The 17338-nt window shown below is 42.6% G+C and overlaps 1 protein-coding gene across 1 annotated transcript in view; it reads right to left on the reverse strand.

Moving 5' to 3' along the window:
- Positions 1 to 17338, reverse strand: part of LSAMP (limbic system associated membrane protein) — a 1007988-nt gene that overhangs the window by 541758 nt on the left and 448892 nt on the right. The window contains exon 2 of the mRNA XM_082245475.1: positions 6189 to 6421. Within this exon, the coding sequence (XP_082101601.1) occupies positions 6189 to 6421 (233 nt within the window). The remainder of the gene's footprint in view (positions 1 to 6188; positions 6422 to 17338) is intronic.

Raw genomic sequence — 17338 nt, forward strand, 5'->3', positions numbered from 1 at the left:
GATGGGAGGCCCTTTGATGGGAAGGAGAACCTCTGATGTGATGGGAGGCCTCTGATGTTATCGGAGGACCTCTGATGTGATGGGGACCCCGGACGTAAAGGTAGGACCTCTGATGCAATGGGGGGGGGGGGGGGCTCTGATGTGATGAGAGACCACTGATGTGATTGAGGGACCTCTAGTGTGACGGGAGAAGATAAGATGTGAAGGGGAATCTCTGATGTAATGGGGGGACCTCTGAAATGATGAGGGGGGATCTCTGATGTGATGGTGGGATCTCTGATGAGGATGGGGGACCTCTGATGTGATGAGGGGCCTCTGATATGAAGGGGGCTCTGGTGTGATGAGGGGACATCTTATGTGTTGGGGAACCACTGATGTAAAGTAAATTTCACCAAGGCACCCCAGGAGTAGTGTCCTCCTCCTTTTACCCTCAATGCTTCTATTACGCTGCAAAGTTTCCAGCTTATAAACGTAAAAACCCTCCGCCCCCCCTTCCCCCGTATTGGTGGTTCACTCTTGGTTCTGAGTCGTATTTTTCCCCTTTGACCGTGACTTCACCACAGCCACAATCCCCATAATATGTGTATTTCCTATTATTACCAGCTCCATCTAGTGGCCAAGATGCTGTATTTTCCTGATTGCAATATTTCAGTGAAATACCACATTATAGACAGCAGATGGCAGTCACAAGCATAGAAAACCCACTTATTAGACAGATTACGGAAATTATTTATGATGACTGAATACAATGTATCACTGCTGCCAGTAAACAAACTCAGCCGCACATACAGAGAGCTATAAAAGCGCCAATTCTTAAAGCCAGTGATGGGAAAATGTACCAGCTGTATGTAATAAATAAATAAAAACAAAAAAATCATTACAAATCCACGATGTTCTTCAATTGATCAATGAGATGAGTTTTCTGTAGTATAACATGTAAAACCAATCACCGGACAGCCATAATGAAACCAGATAGCCGCACTGGGGGATGATAGATTATGGTACAAAGAATCAATGTATGGATCTATTTATGTAACAAGCACAGATTGTGTACAATAATGGAACGCTGTAAAAGAAAAAGGAATGTATGGATCTTTTGTGCTGTATCTACACATGCGGTACATTTCATGGCCGAACGTTCAGTCCTTTGTCCTTGTAGTCATACAGATCTTTATGTACGAGCTGTTTAACCGGCCCACAAACACGCACCATAGCTATGGAGATGGAGAGGGCAATGACTGACTGCTGTGTTTAAATGTCTCTTCTCAAGAAGAACAATGTATATGTGTTAATTGCGTCTACCATTAACTCGCTGCGGTTGCTGGAAGGTTTAAAGGAAAACTCCAATTTAAAAAAACAAACAAAAAAAAATCAATAATAATTTTATAAATAAAGCTAATAGTATTAATACTAATATAATAATACTAATATTAACATTACTATTATTACTACTATTAATAACAATATTATTATTAATAATAGAAATATACTACTACTACTACTACTACTACTACTACTAATAATAATAATAATAATAATAATAATAATAATAATAATAATATAATTATTATTACATTTATTATTAATATACTAATAACGCTACAAGTGCTACTATTACTACTACTTCTACTGCTGATACTACTACTACTAATGATAATAACAACAACAATTATAGTAGTAATAATAATACTTATACTTGTAGAAGCATTCATAGTATTATTAATATACTATTATTATTACTATTATTATTCTTTATTATTATTATTAATTATTATGGTTTATATTATTATTATTATTATTATTATTATTAATAGTAATAATTGGTATTATTGTTTATATTATTATTATTATTAGTAGTAGTAGTAGTAGTAGTAATAGTAGTAGCATAATAATAATAATAGTAATAATAATAATAATAATAATAATAATAATAATAATAATAATAATAATATTTATAATAATAATAATAATGATAATAATAATAATAATAAACCCTATGACAGAATAAAAAAAATAAAAAAACCAGCATGGGCCCCCCCCCCCCCCAAATCTATACCAGGCCCTTTGGGTCTGGTATTGATCTTAAGGGGAACTCCATGCCAAAATTAAAAATATAAATAAAATAAAAAGACATGGGGTCCCCCCCAAAATCTATACCAGGCCCTTTGGGTTTGGTATAGATTTTAAGGGAAACTCCACGCCAAGATTAAAAAAAACAAAACAAAAAAACGGCATAGGTTCCCCCCCAAAATCCATGCCAGACCCTTATCCGTGCATGCAGCCTGGCAGACCAGGATGGGGGGGGACAAGCGATGGGGACAAGGGCCTCTTCCTGACAAACCTGGGCTGTGGTTGTGGAGGTCTGCGGGTGGGGGGCTTATTGGAATCTGGAAGACCCCTTTAACAAAGGGGCCCCCAGATCCTGCCCCTCCCCTATGTGAATGAGTATCGGGTACATCGTTTTTGACAATTGCTTTATTCAAAAAAAAAAATAGTGTCCCTAGATGTAAATCCATAGTCAATCACAACACTCGCCGCACCCGAAAAATAGAAGAAAGAAACGCTTCCGCCTCTTCTGAGGCTACCCGCCAAATGACGCTCTTGAGCTTTGACAGCTCTTTTATAGACAAGGGGCGGGGCTCAGTGGCACCGTCCCTTTTTGACGTCACATGATGTCACGTGACATCAGAAGAGAGTAGTGCCCCCCGGTGACGTAACCTGTTGGCCCCGACCCTTGCCTTTAAAAGAGCTGTCAAAGCTCAAGAGCATCATTCGGTGGGTAGCCTCAGAAGTGGCGGAAGCGTCTTTCAATTTTTTCTATTTTTCGGGTCCGGCGAGCGTCGTGATTGACGATGGATTAACATCAAGGGACACTATTTTTTAATTTTTCTTTTTGAATAAAGGACTTGTCAAAAACAGTCTTTTGTGTATATTTTGTCAGGATGAGGCCCTTTTCCCCATCAACATGGGGACAAGATGCTTTGGGGGACACCTCAAAGCATCCACCCCATGTTTAGGGCAAGCAGCCTGGTATGGTTCAGGAGGGAGGGGGGCGCACGCTCGCCCCTCCCTATCCTGGATTGCCAAGCTGCATGCTCGGATACGGAACTGGAATTTTGGGGGGGGGGCCCCACGCCATTTTTTTTTATTTTGGCGTGTAGTTCCCCTTAAAGTTTATACCAGACCCGAAGAGCCTGGCATGGATTTTGGGGGGCCCTCCGCCATTTTTCTTTTTCAATTTTGGCGTGGAGTTCCCCCTTAACCACTTAAATATAGGGCACTTTCACCCCCTCCCTGCCTAGACCAATTTTCAGCTTTCAGTGCTTATTGGCATCAATGGCAAATATTGGTCAGCTTGGCATAGCACTGCTTCCTGTCTCAAACATTGGGGTCTATGAGAAATATTGGTTAGCTTGGCATGGCACTGCTCCCCGTCTTTAACATTGGCATCTACGGGAAATATTGGTCAACTTGGCATGGCACTGCTCCCATTCTTTAACATTGGCATCTACGGGAAATATTGGTCAACTTGGCATGGCACTGCTCCCAGTCTTTAACATTGGCATCTACGGGAAATATTGGTCAACTTGGCATGGCACTGCTCCCAGTCTTTAACATTGTCGTGTATGGGAAATATTGGTCAGCTTGGCGTGTCACTGCTCCCCGTCTTTAACATTGGTGTCTATGGGAAATATCGGTTAGCTTGGGCATGGCACTGCTCCCCGTCTTTAACATTGGCGTCTATGGGAAATATTGGTCAGCTTGGCATGGCATCTGTTTTGCCTGGAGCAGACAATACATTACAGCTGTGAGCAAGTTTAAATGACATTTTATCCTTTAGAAATGTCAGTATTGCTGCAACAGGCTACATGCATCGTACAAATGCACCACTTTACAGGCACATTAAGGGGTCCCCCCAGGCACGGCTTTTAAGGAATTTTTTATGTTTATTGTTTCACTTAAAGCATCATTAAAATCACTGCTCCTGTAAAAACGATTGTTTTAAAAAAATGTTTTTGCTTTGATACATGTCCCCCAGGGCAGTACCCGGGTCCCCATACACTTTTTATGGCAATAACTTGCAAATAAGCCTTTAAAATTAGGACTTTTGATTTTTCATGTTCGTGTCCCATAGACTTTAATAGAGTTCACATGTAGAACCTTTCCCTGTTTGAGATGTTCTGGAGCGAACCGAACTGGGGGGTGTTTGGCCCATCACTAACTACTCTTAATAAAATAGTAATAATATCAATAATAATAATAATAATAATAATAATAATAAAGTATATATAATTGCTACACAAACCATTTTGTAATTTGATGTTAATAAAGCAATTACCATCCCATTTCAAGAGAATCCACAGATGCCACACTACTACATTACAGTACCTGACTACCTTTACGGTGAAGAATTAGCAGTTTTACTACCAAAAAAACAAAAATCCATATCCTGACTGACAATCAGATTGCCCATAAAAGTCGATAATCTGACTGCATTTATATTGACTAACCTTACGCAGAATTCTATAGCCTTACTACAGTTACTGTAAATAATCCCTTCTATAATAATGATTGGGCTCTCTTTTCTTCAGTCAATAGTGGCATGTTTGGAACTTGCTAAAAAATCTAGGTTTTAGTCAATTGTACTTTTCAGTAAAAACCTCAATGTGTGAGTAACGAAACACTAAAAGCTCCACAGTCTGACTACCCTTACAGTGAAGAATGTGCAGTCTGATGACCCATACAATAACCAGACTCACTAATCTGGCTGCATTTATAGTTAAACAATAACAGTTTGACTAACCTTACAATGAATTCTATAACCTTACTACAGTTACTCGAAAGAAACCTTTCTTTAATAATGAAGGGGGGTTCTTTTCTTCATTCAAAGGTGACATGTTTGGAACAGTGGGCTGCAGAACATGTTAAAAATGTAAATTTTAGTAAATGCCAGTGACGGTACTCACCGTCACTGGGAGTGAAAGACAGATACTTAATGGTTTGGATTGCTGCAGGTGGGACAGTAATATTTGTCAGCAATATCTCTCAAGGAATATGAAGATTGAATCCCACTTTACACTGTGAGACCTATAGCCTGTTTCCATAAAGTCTGACTCCTAAATAATCATAGCAATACGTAGATGTGTATTCCATGTACTTCAATGTAGGAGATGGACCGACTGTCATTGGCAGTCTTGTCCTATTGTCTATCTATTGAGGTGGAATGTGGATTGTGTTAAGTCTGCCTGTTCCATTGTTAAATTTTAATGAGCCCACATTGTTCTGTCCAGATGGCCAGATAATTAGTTCAGGTTAATTCTGTTTCTGTATACAATTTCATCTGCATATGATAATGTAATCAGGCAACCCCGGACCTGTGTGTGGTAATATGATCAGGAGGGGGAGGTCCATGATGTATATAAATTCTGTGTGACTGTTCAATAAAGAGTGATTCCAGTACAGGCTAAGTTGTTGGCAAGTTTTGTATGAGGGCAACTGGGAAAATCTGGTATATATGTTCATGACTGCAAGGAAGCCATATAGTGACGGAAGACCACAAACACAGTGTGGGTCGGCGGTCCAATTACAATGCCTTTGAAAAAAAAAAAAAACATAACGTCTGAGTAACAGAAGACTAAACGCTCTACAATCTGAGGACCCTTACCAAGAAGAATGCGTAGTCCGATCACCCATACCGTTACACCAAATCCCTAATCTGATTGCACTTATTGGTAAACCTTAACGATTGCCTACCATTAAAATTACCATATATAGCCCTAGTGCTGTTACTGTAAAGAACCCCTTCTATACCAATAAGGAAATACTCTTTCCTTTTATTTTAGGTTGGCACGTTTTCAATAGCTGGCATCTCCTTATACATTGCTGCCACGTATATATGTGTACAGCCTGCATTGCTGTTCTGTGCTGGGAGCACGCTCAGTCAGCTAGCCACCCCCCACCACCATCCCCACTCTCTGGATCAGCGTTTATGATTTAGAGCCCCATAGGACAGATCATGTGACCATTGCGACAGCCAATCAGTAGGCCCTGGAAACACTTCTGGTAGCAGCAGTAAGGGATTTCTTCGGTTAGGCTAGTAGACAGATATGTTTTCCAGTCCTTGCACATTATGTCTGAAATATGATACATACAACTGTACAATCCACCAATCACAGGATATTCCTTACCTTGCACAATCAGATAGACTTGCGTGGTCTTGGTGTGGTGTTGGGTCTGCACAGAGCAGGTGTAGGGTCCTTCATCATAGACGTCCACTTTCTGGATGCGCAGGCTGTACTCAAGCACGCTTCTCTTGTCCAGCTCCACCCGGGGGTCCAGGGACCACTTGTCCTGTCCGGCGAAAATGATGCCTGAGCGGTTCAACCATGCCACCTTAGAGCTCCTGTCTTCTATGTAACATCTGAAAGAGGGAGAGAACCGGGAAATTAATGGGACAGTCCAGGAAAAATGCAAAAATCAATCAAAGGAATCAACAAGATTCTCCAAAAATAAATAAATTAAAGAAAACTTTGGTTTTATTTAATTGTTAGATTTATTTTTAATTTTTTTATAATTTCATAAGAATTGTTTGCAATCTCTCGCTTAAAAGCAGGACTGCAGTAACCTGCTGATCGTTCTGTTCTCTGTTTTATTTTTTTCTCCTGAGTATGATAACTGACATTCTTTCCATAGCCTTGGGGTAGGGGATGCAGACTTTCTATGATGGGTTCCTTTGAGGACACGTCTTCATGAATCCAGAGACAAGTCATACAATATGGAAGATTTTAAAATATTTAACATAATTGAACGTATTAGAGGATAGATATAGATAGATAGATAGATAGATAGATAGATAGATAGATAGATAGATAGATAGATAGATAGATAGATTAGAGATAGATAGATAGATAGATATATAGATAGATAGATAGATAGATAGATAGATAGATAGATAGATAGATAGATAGATAGATAGATAGATAGATAGATAGATAGATAGATAGATAGATATTATGTAAACAGACATATGAAATCTATTACAATGTTGCGCTCTTTCCACGCTTTGATACAAGTTATGGAATTCACACCCTGTGTAGATTCCTGAGGGGACGTTATTTCCGCTCGCACTGGTGACTTCCTGTCTGGGTATCTTTTCTCTGACTATACACAGATGTGTAGGCGGATATACCATGCAGCGGATGTATACATGGAGGGGTCTCATTAGAATGACATTGATAACGTTGAGTATCGGGTGGCTCTTTGTCCCCTGTCTGGGGGTGTATTGGTCTGGCGGTGGAATCTCATACAAAGTATTGGTGAGCAGACAGTTGTATAGACAGGTAAATGATGTATCACACTGTTACATTGACACAGATTGGGGGAGAGCGAAGGGAGGAACTCCGCAGGGAGAGCGAGACTCAGAGAACAAAGCAATGGCTGGAATAATAGGGCCCAGGATAGTCCCAATCACCAGATTCATCTCACTGCAGATCAATACCTGACTGTACATAAACATCTCCTAACCTGGATCCGCTCAGCCATACGCCGCACTACTTCTACCCTTTTATATTTGGAGCCACACTTTGGTGCCAATAGATTTTTAATTTTGGCGAGGAACCTACTTCACAACAGGAGGCCTTTCTATTGTCAGGGGGGGAGGGGGAGGGAAATGGAGGGGTATTACCTAGATAAAGAGGAAATGAAAGGCACAGACACAAGGGGGGAGAAAGAGAGGGGAGGAATAGAAAGAAGGAAGGAAGGAGAGAAATTGGGGAGGGAAAAGGGAGGGAGGAAGGAGAGGGGGAGAGTGAGAAAGGAAAGGAAAGGATAGGAAAGGAAGGGAAGGGAAGGGAAGGGAAGGGAAAGGAAAGGAAAGGAAAGGAAAGGAAAGGAAAGGAAAGGAAAGGAAAGGAAAGGAAAGGAAAGGAAAGGAAGGGAAGGGAAGGGAAGGGAAGGGAAAGGAAAGGAAAAGAAAGGAAAGGGAGAAAATGTGGAGGGAAAGGGAGGAAGGATGGAGATGGGGAGAGTGTGAAAAGAAAGGAAGAAAAGAAGGAAGGAAGAAGGGAAGGGAGGAGAGAGAATAGGGAGGGAAATGGAAGGAAGGAAAGAAGAAGTAAGACAACAGGAAGGGAGGGAAGGGAAATGGAGGAGTAACATCTAGATAAGGAAGAAGTGAAAGGAAAGAAACATACACAGGGAGGGAAGGAAGGAAGAGGAATGGTGAGGAGAGGAGAAAATGGAAGGAAAGGAAGAAGAAGGGAAGGAAGGAGGGGGGGGGTGTTGGGGAGTAATACATAGATAAAGAAGAAATCAGAGGAAAGGAACAGATACAAGGAAGGAAGGAAGGAAGGAAGGAAGGAAGGAAGGAAGGAAGGAAGGAAGGAAGGAAGGAAGGAAGGAAGGAAGGAAGGAAGGAAGGAAGGAAGGAAGGAGAATATAGAGGGAAAAAGAGAAACTGGGGAGGAAGGAGGGAGGGGGGGGGGGGAGAAGGGAAGAATGGAAGAAGGTAAGGAAGGAGAGAGAATGGAAGAAGGTAAGGAAGGAGAGAGAATGGGGAGGGAAAAAGAGAAAGGGAAGGAAGGAAGAAGAAAGGAAGCAAAGGGAAGGAATAATACCTAGATAAAGAAGAAATGCAAGGAAAGGCACAGACATGGAAGGGAGGGAGGGGGGGGGGGGAGGAAGGAAGGAAAGCGAGAGAATGTGGAAGGAAAGGGAAGGAAGGAAGGAAGGAAGGAAGGAAGGAAGGAAGGAAGGAAAGAGATTGGGGAGCAGGAGAGAGAAAAGGAAGGAAGGAAGGAAGGAAGAAAGAAGTGAAGGAAAGAGAGAGAGTGGGGAGGGAAAGAGAGAAAAGGAAGGAAGGAAGAACATTTGTGTAGCTTTATAGATTAATCAATAATTCTGTTTTTTTTTTTTTTTTTACCAAAATGGAAGATAGATAGATAGATAGAAAGATAGATAGATAGATAGATAGATAGATAGATAGATAGATAGATAGATAGATAGATATAAAATGAAGGTCACTGAGAAAGTCATATGCTGGCGTTCTTAGGACTAAATTGAGTTTGTTGTAGAATGTCAGTATAAATAAATGACAATAAACCAGGAATCGGTGCGTCCGGCGGTGTAGGGACGTGATTGCGCACTAAGCTTGTTACTGTAATTACGGATAGTGAGTGTTTGCCCAGCAACAGACAAGACACTGACGGATCGCCCCGCCGGTGGAAGTCATAAATCACTCTCTGACCAGATCTCCGATTTTTTTTTCCCTCTGAACTTTCCTCTCTGACGTCCCTCTCTCCTGTACCGGTCGGTATTGTCGGGCGGTGACGTTGTCGGGATTAATTCCTGCCCATGTCACGTCTCTAATAGTTTATGTTGAGTGTATCCGAAGCTTGACGTGCCTTTCCATCACCGGCGCTCGTCTCCTTCATTCAGCAGGAAGCTGAGCCCCGGCCGAGCGGTGCAGATCATATCCGCATCAATATTTCTGCTACTTAGGCAGAGAGGTACAGCGAGTGAAGGAATAATTGTTATCTTTTCTGTAAAACTCAGCAGAGAGGGAAAACAATGAAGTCAAAGCGGGAAGGCGAATATGCAAGAATTACAAAGGGAGATTGATTGGAGTCACGGAGGAAGGAGCACGTCGCTTTGTAAACACTGACATGTTTTGCTAAGGAAATAACATAAAATAATGGTAATAATGCTTCCAAAAACAGATATTTCTTCCCCCTGGGTGCTGCAAGTGGAAGTTTGATTTCATACATCTAATGGGAATTCCAGCAGTTATCTTCTTATTAGAACCTTCTACCCATGGCTATCACAAAGCCAACTATTCATGTAGACTGGAAAAGTTACTGAAAGTTCGATTTTCAACAGCACCTATGTAGACAAGGTATTTTTATTTTTATTTTTTTTTTTGGGGGGGGGGGGGGTTAGAACTATCAGATTCAATAAAAAAAAAAAAAAAAGAATGATCAGTTTGTACTCCTGAATATAAATTCTACTGTACAATATCTGGCCTAATGCAGACCATTGGCCTCAATTCAATAAAACATTTCCAACACTTTATCTAGTGGTATGGTCTCATTAGAAGATCTGCAGTTAACTCATAAAAGCCTTGTAATAATTTTAGTTATAGTTCCAACACATGCAAATTATTCAGGATGGGATGCTGTCAGCCCTTCATCACTGGTTGCTAGGATGCTGTCAGCCGCACAGTGTCCTTGGTTGCTAGCACACTGCCAACACATTGGCTGCTGGGACCTTCTTCTTAGCATCATTTTCTCAAGAGGTTGTAATGGCTGCAACAAATTCAATAAGAGATACTAACAGTTCTGAGGTAAGGAAAATATCAGTAAATAAGACTAATTTACTTTTGGAGTAAGAAGGGCTGTGCTGCCCTAACCCTAAGCCTCCAAAGCACCCCCCCCCCCCACCACCACCACCTTAGTCACTGATTGCTAGTTGCTTTGCTATCGGTACAGTGTTTTTGATTGCTAGGATGCTGTGGACCACACAGTATCCTGTGTTGCTAGGTTGCTGTCAACATAGCATAATTGGTTGTTGGGATGCTGTCAGCCCAGCATCATTGGTTGCTAGGACACTGTCAGCACCACTTCATTGGTTACTAGTAGGCTGTAAATACAGCTTTATTGTTTGCTAGGACTCTGTTGGTCACACAGCATCCTTGGTTGCTAGGACACTGTTGGCTGCATAGAGTTATTTGTTGTTTGGACACGGTTAGCATTATATAACTGCTTGCTAGAATGCTGTCAACACAGCTTCACTGGTTGCTAGAAAGCTATCGACACAACTTCCTTGGTTGCTAGGATGCTCTAGGCCAGGGGTCTACAAACTTTCTAAAGAAAGTGCAATTTTTCTGCCCTTTAGACTTTAGGGAGGCCAGACTGTGCCCAGTGGGGGTAAACACTGCCTGATCTTTGGTATTAAGGGGAGAAATAGTTGGTGTCAGTGGAAAGAAAAGTGTCTTATCATTGGCGCTAGTGGAAGGAATTGTGCCCCATCATTGGTGTCAGTGGAAGGAATTATGCACCATCATTTGTGTCACTGGAAAGAATTATGCACCCTCATTGGTGTCAGTGGAAGGAATAGTGCCCCATTATTGGCATCAGTGGAAGGAATAGAGCCCCATCATTGGTGTCAGTGGGAGGAACGGTGCCTTATGATTGATGTCAGTGGAAGGACTAGTGCTCCATCATTGGTATCAGTGGAAGGAATAGTGTCCCATTGTTGGTGTCAGTAGAAGGAATAGTGTAGAATCATTGGGGTCAGTGGAAGGAATAGTGCCCCATCATTGGCATCGGTGGAAGGAATAGAGCCCCATCATTGGTGTAAGTCGGAGGAATACTTCCCCATCATTGGTGTAAGTTTGGGGGAATACTGCCGTATCGTTGGTGTAAGTTGGAAGAATATTGGCCCATTGTTGGTGAGGGTGGGAGGAATACTGCCCCATCATTGGTGTAAGTGGGAAGAATACTGCCCCATCGTTGGTATAATTGGGAAGAATACTGCCCCCTTGTTGGTGTAAGTGGGGGGAATACTGCCCCATTGCTGGTGTAAGTGGGTGGAATACTGCCCCATCGCTGGTGTGAGTGGGAGGAATACTGCCCCATCGTTGGTGTCAGTGGAAAGGATAGTGCCCCATCATTGGTATCAGTGGGAGGAATAGTGCCCCAACACTGGTGTAAGTGGGAAGAATACTACCCCAAAGTTGGTGTAAGTGGGAGGAATAATACCCCATCATTGATGTAAGTGGGAGGAATGCTGCCCCATCCTTGGTTTTAGTGGAAAGGATAGTGCCCCATCATTGGTATCATTGGGAGGAATAGTGCCCCATCATTGGTGTTAGTGGGAAGAGTAGTGCCCCATTGTTGGTGTAAGTGGGAGGAATAATACCTCAAGGACCAGATAAAGGAAAGTAAAGGGCCACATCTGGCCCCGGGGTCGCAGTTTGGAGACCACTGCTCTTAGCACTTCATACTTTGCTTCTAGGATGCTACCAGATACAAAGTCCTATAACAACCAATGGCCAAGGACCTGATCATGCGATGAGAAAGGAGGGTCTGGTATGGACACTCTGGCTTCAGTGCCACCCCATGCAGCCAATACATGTTCATGTTTCTGACATGTCCATGAATGTGTTGTAAGAAAAGGCATAGAACTGGAGATGGTTTTCCCATGAGTGTCTAGGACACGCAGCACACGCTTTATGAATTCCCGGGATGGTGTCTAGAAAGCCCCATCTCATTTTGCTGCTTCGTCACATCTGTATCATCACCGCCAAAACTAACGATGTACAAGCATGGGAAGGCATTTCCCAGAATGAGTGGTTAGCATGACATACAGGTCATCCTTGATGCACTGCTGACTAGGTAAATGTTAGTTTGTACTGACAGGTCCATATTACGGAGTAGAAAGCCAGACTGTTGCAGTCAGCCTCGAGCAGATCAGATGTTTCCTTTGTAACACATTTGCCAGATAAAAAAAAAAAAAAAGAAATAGAAGAAGAAAAGGAAAAAAGAAAACTAAAATTCATATTTATGCCTGGAGCAATGACAGCGTGACAAAAATGATCAACCGCAAAGCAAAGTGTCACTTTAGGACGCCTATTCCACGCGGTATGATTATGCCAACGGCAACATTTTACGGGGATGAAATTTAAAAAAAAGTGCTGATCGTTTAAAGAAGGGCCCTGTCATATTAAATAGAGGCTTTAAAATTTGCTCCAAAATTGCTACATTGAATCATTTAATCTTTTCACCTCTATCTTTGCTGCTAGAGAGCTCCAGGTCTTGACACCCTGGAACTCTCTCTTACTGCCCAAGTTAAAGTTGACTTCTAGACCCAAAAATTTTTATTTGAAGTGATATCAAAGGCTTTTTTGTTTTATGTTTTTAAATAACAAACATGTTATACTTACCTACTCTGTGTAATGGTTTTGCAAAGAGCAGCCCTGATCCTCTTCTTCTGAGGTCGTTCTTGATCCCCGTCCCGTCCCGGCCCGGCCCGTCCCGGTCTGCCAAGCAAGCAGCTTGCAACAGGAGCACCCAAGCAGGCTCCATTTACACACAGAGATCCACCCCCTCTCTCTCATTGGCTCACTGGCTGTGATTGACTCAGTGTCTCATCCAATGAGGAGGGAGAGTGCCTGGAGAGCCAAGTTTTTTGTGCACATCGATGGAGGAAGATTTGGTTTAGGTAAATATTAGGGGGTGTTGGGGGGCTGCTGCACAGAGGAGGTTTTTTTTTTTTACCTTCATGCATAGAATGCATGAAGGTAAAAAGCCTTGCGCCTTTACAACCACTTTGAATATACATTATATTGTCAGAAGTATTGGGACACCTGCCTTTACATGCACATGAACTTTAATGGCATCCCAGTCTTAGTCCATAGGGTTCAATATTGAGTTGGCCCACTCTTTGCAGCTATAACAGCTTCAACTCTTCTGCACTCTAATTCATTCCAAAGGTATTCTATCGGGTTGAGGTCAGGACTCTGTGCAGGCCAGTCAAGCTCCTCCACCCCAAACTCACTTATCCATGTCTTTATGGACCTTGCTTTGTGCACTGGTGCTCAGTCATGTTGGAACAGGAAGGGGCCATCCCCAAACTGTTCCCACAAAGTTGAGAGCATGAAATAGTCCAACATGTCTTGGTATGCTGACGCCCTAATAGTTTTCTTTACTGAAACTAACGTGCCAAGCCCAACCCCTGGATAACAACCCCACACCATAATCCCCCCCCCCCCTCCACCAAATGATTTGGACCAGTGCACAAAGCAAGATCCATAAAGACATGGATGAGCGAGTTTGGGGTGGAGAAACTTGACTGGCCTGCAAAGAGTCCTGCCCCCAACCCAACAGAACTCATTTGGGATGAATTAGAGCTGAAACTGCGAGCCAGGCCTTTTTTTCCAAATCAGTGCCTGACCTCACAAATGTGCTTCTGGAAGAATGGTGAAACATTCCCATATACACACTCCTAAACCTTGTGGACAGCCTTCCCAGAAGAGTTGAAGCTGTTATAGCTGCAAAGGGTGGGGCAACTCAATATTGAACCCTACATACTAAGACTAGGATGCCATTAAACCTCATGTGCGTGTAAAAGCAGGTGTCCCAATACTTTTGATAATATAGTGTATTTCTCAATTAGCCACAAAGGATATAAACCTACTTTGTGTGCACCTAATGCTTTTTCAAACCCTGATATTACCTTCTAAAAGTAACATCCCTGTGCTGTACATAGACTGTGTAGAGAGCAGAGAAGTAGAAGGGACCCAGCAGACTCCACCCACTACAGGCTGCCTGCAGTAAACTACAGGAGGGGGCGGAGACAAGACCAGTAACCCTGCACAAGGACTGAGAGCAGCAGTGACCGGTCTTTATTACAGGAAGCTCCTGCACAGAGGTAAAGCTTTAGACTGGATTACTGCACAGATCTGAAAGAAATACACAAATGACACTAAGATTCAAGAAAAATACACAACTGTAATTTAGACAACAGTTGCTTTTCTCGGCATTCCTGGACACTGTTAACCCCGCCCACAGTCCACATTTCGGCCGCCCATTTTCTGGATGGTCACACTAAATTGCTTCCACTTTCTAGGATGATCTTGCTCAGACCCCACCTCTAAATATGTTGGGACCGCCTACTTGTGGCCGCAGATTCTGCAATTAATGTCTTTTCGAGCTACTACACATGCACAGTAAATTAAACAAGGTTGATGCTGTGATCCCCGGACACGACCCAGAATACAACATTTACGGTAGAGAGGGTCAGGATGTGGGACTGTACTATGGGAAAATTTGATGTATGTGGGGGTTTAATAGTTTACAGAAGACAGATAACATTGTTTGTACTTCCAGGTCAGCCAACAGGAAATCGACGAGGACACAGCATTTGTGCTGTGATCCTGAGACATGGCCCAGGATATAGCATTGGGGGTACAGAGTCCTGAGATATGGGAGTGTTCTTACAAAACCAATTCACACGTAGGTCAGGGATTACTGGTTTTAGGAAGAAAGATGACATTGTTTGTGCTTCCAGGTCAGCCAACACGAAATCGACGGGGACACTGCATTTGTGCTGTGATCCTGGGACATGGCCTGGGACACAGCATGAGGGGGTACATAGTCCCAAAACTAATTCAGATGTAGGTCAGGGATTATTGGTTTTAGGAAGGAAGATAACATTGTTTGTGCTTCCAGGTCAGCCAATAGGATATCAACAAGGACACGGCATTTCTGCTGTGATCCTGGGACATGGCCCTGGGACACAGCATATGGGGGTACGGAGTCCCAAGATATGGGAGTGTTCTTACAAAACCAATTCACACGTAGGTCAGGGATTATTGGTTTTAGGAAGAAAGATAACATTGTTTGTGCTTTCACAGGAAGTGATGATTACCTGACATTTCTGCTGTGATCCTGGGATATTTCCTGGGAAATAGCATTGGTGGTACAGAGGGTCAAGATGTGGGACTGTCCAAGCAAAGCCTGGAAAGTTTACATGTATTTGGTGATTAACAAAAGGAAGATAACATTGTTTGTACTCCCAGGTCGACCCACAGCAAATGATGAGGACATGGCATTTCTGCTGTCTTCCCTGCTAGCCAATAGAAAGTGTGGGGGACCTAGCAATTCTGCTTTGATCTTTAGGCACAGCATTGATGATACAGAGGGTCAAGCTGAGGAACTGTACTAGCAAATGTACTCAGCATTTACTCAGGGATTGTTAGTTTACAGAAGAAAGATAACATTGTTTGTGTTTACTGGTCAGCCTACAGAAAATGACAAGGACACAGCATTTCTGCTGTAAATCCTTGATATGGCCTGGGACAGAGAATTGCTAATACAGAGGGCCAAGATGGGGGACTGTCCTGGAAAAACCAAGACAGTTCCCATGTACTTCGAAATTTTTAGTCTACACAAGAGAGCTGACATTGTTAGTGCTTTCAGCCAATACAAAGTGTCGAGGACACAGCAATTCTGCTGTGATTGTTGGACATGGTTGGGGGCACAGCATCAACGGTACAGAGAGCCAAGATGGATAACTGTACTAGCAAAACCGAGACACTCTGCATGCACAGTATATAGGGGATTATTAGTTTACAGAAGGGAGATAACATTGTTTGTGCTTCCAGGTCAGACCACAGAAAATGACAAGGACACAGCAATTCTACTATAAATCCTGGAGACATGGCCCAAGACAGAGAATTACTGTTACAGAGGGCCAAGACGTGGGACTGTCCTGGAAAAACCGGGACAGTTTGCATGTACTCGGGAATTATTAGACACAGCAATGAGACATGACCCGGGACACAACATCAACAGTACAGAAGGGCAAGATGCTGTGGACTATCCTTGCAAAACCGGGACAGTTTGCATGTACTCGGGAATTATTAGACACAGCAATGAGACATGACCCGGGACATAACATCAACAGTACAGAAGGGCAAGATGCTGTGGACTATCCTTGCAAAACCGGGACAGTTTGCATGTACTCGGGAATTATTAGACACAGCAATGAGACATGACCCGGGACACAACATCAACAGTACAGAAGGGCAAGATGCTGTGGTGTGGACTATCCTTGCAAAACCGGGACAGTTTGCTTGTACTCGGGAATTATTAGACACAGCAATGAGACATGACCCGGGACACAACATCAACTGTACAGAAGGGCAAGATGCTGTGGTGTGGACTATCCTTGCAAAATCGGGACAGTTTGCATGTACTCGGGAATTATTAGACACAGCAATGAGACATGACCCGAGACACAACATCAACAGTACAGAAGGGCAAGATGCTGTGGTGTGGACTATCCTTGCAAAACCGGGACGGTTTGCATGTACTCGGGAATTATTAGACACAGCAATGAGACATGACCCGGGACACAACATCGGCAGTACAGAAGGGCAAGATGCTGTGGTGTGGACTATCCTTGCAAAACCGGGACAGTTGGCATTCATGTTGGGTATGGAGGAATTAGTAATTTAGCCAATATAAAATAAGGTTCTGTTAGGATATGGTTGCCTTGGGGATCAGACTGGAAGCTTTTTAGATTTTCATAACATCTTGGAGGTGGAAGGCACCCCCTGCCCTTTTGCTGATGCCCACCTGTGACTCCATAACATAGTTTATTTTTATAAAAGTGACATGGGCATGGCATTTCTGGCAGGATCAAGAGGTATTTTCTGTACTTGCTGAAAATGTTCTTAGATTGAAAAAACAAATAGAGACAGAAATATCTAAGTACTGGTAAGCTGCATTATATAATATTTTTGTTCTTGGGTTTAGATACTTCAATACAGCGATAC

Source organism: Pelophylax lessonae, assembly GCF_965119305.1.
Source record: "Pelophylax lessonae genome assembly, chromosome: 2".
NCBI classification, from domain to species: Eukaryota; Metazoa; Chordata; class Amphibia; order Anura; family Ranidae; genus Pelophylax; species Pelophylax lessonae.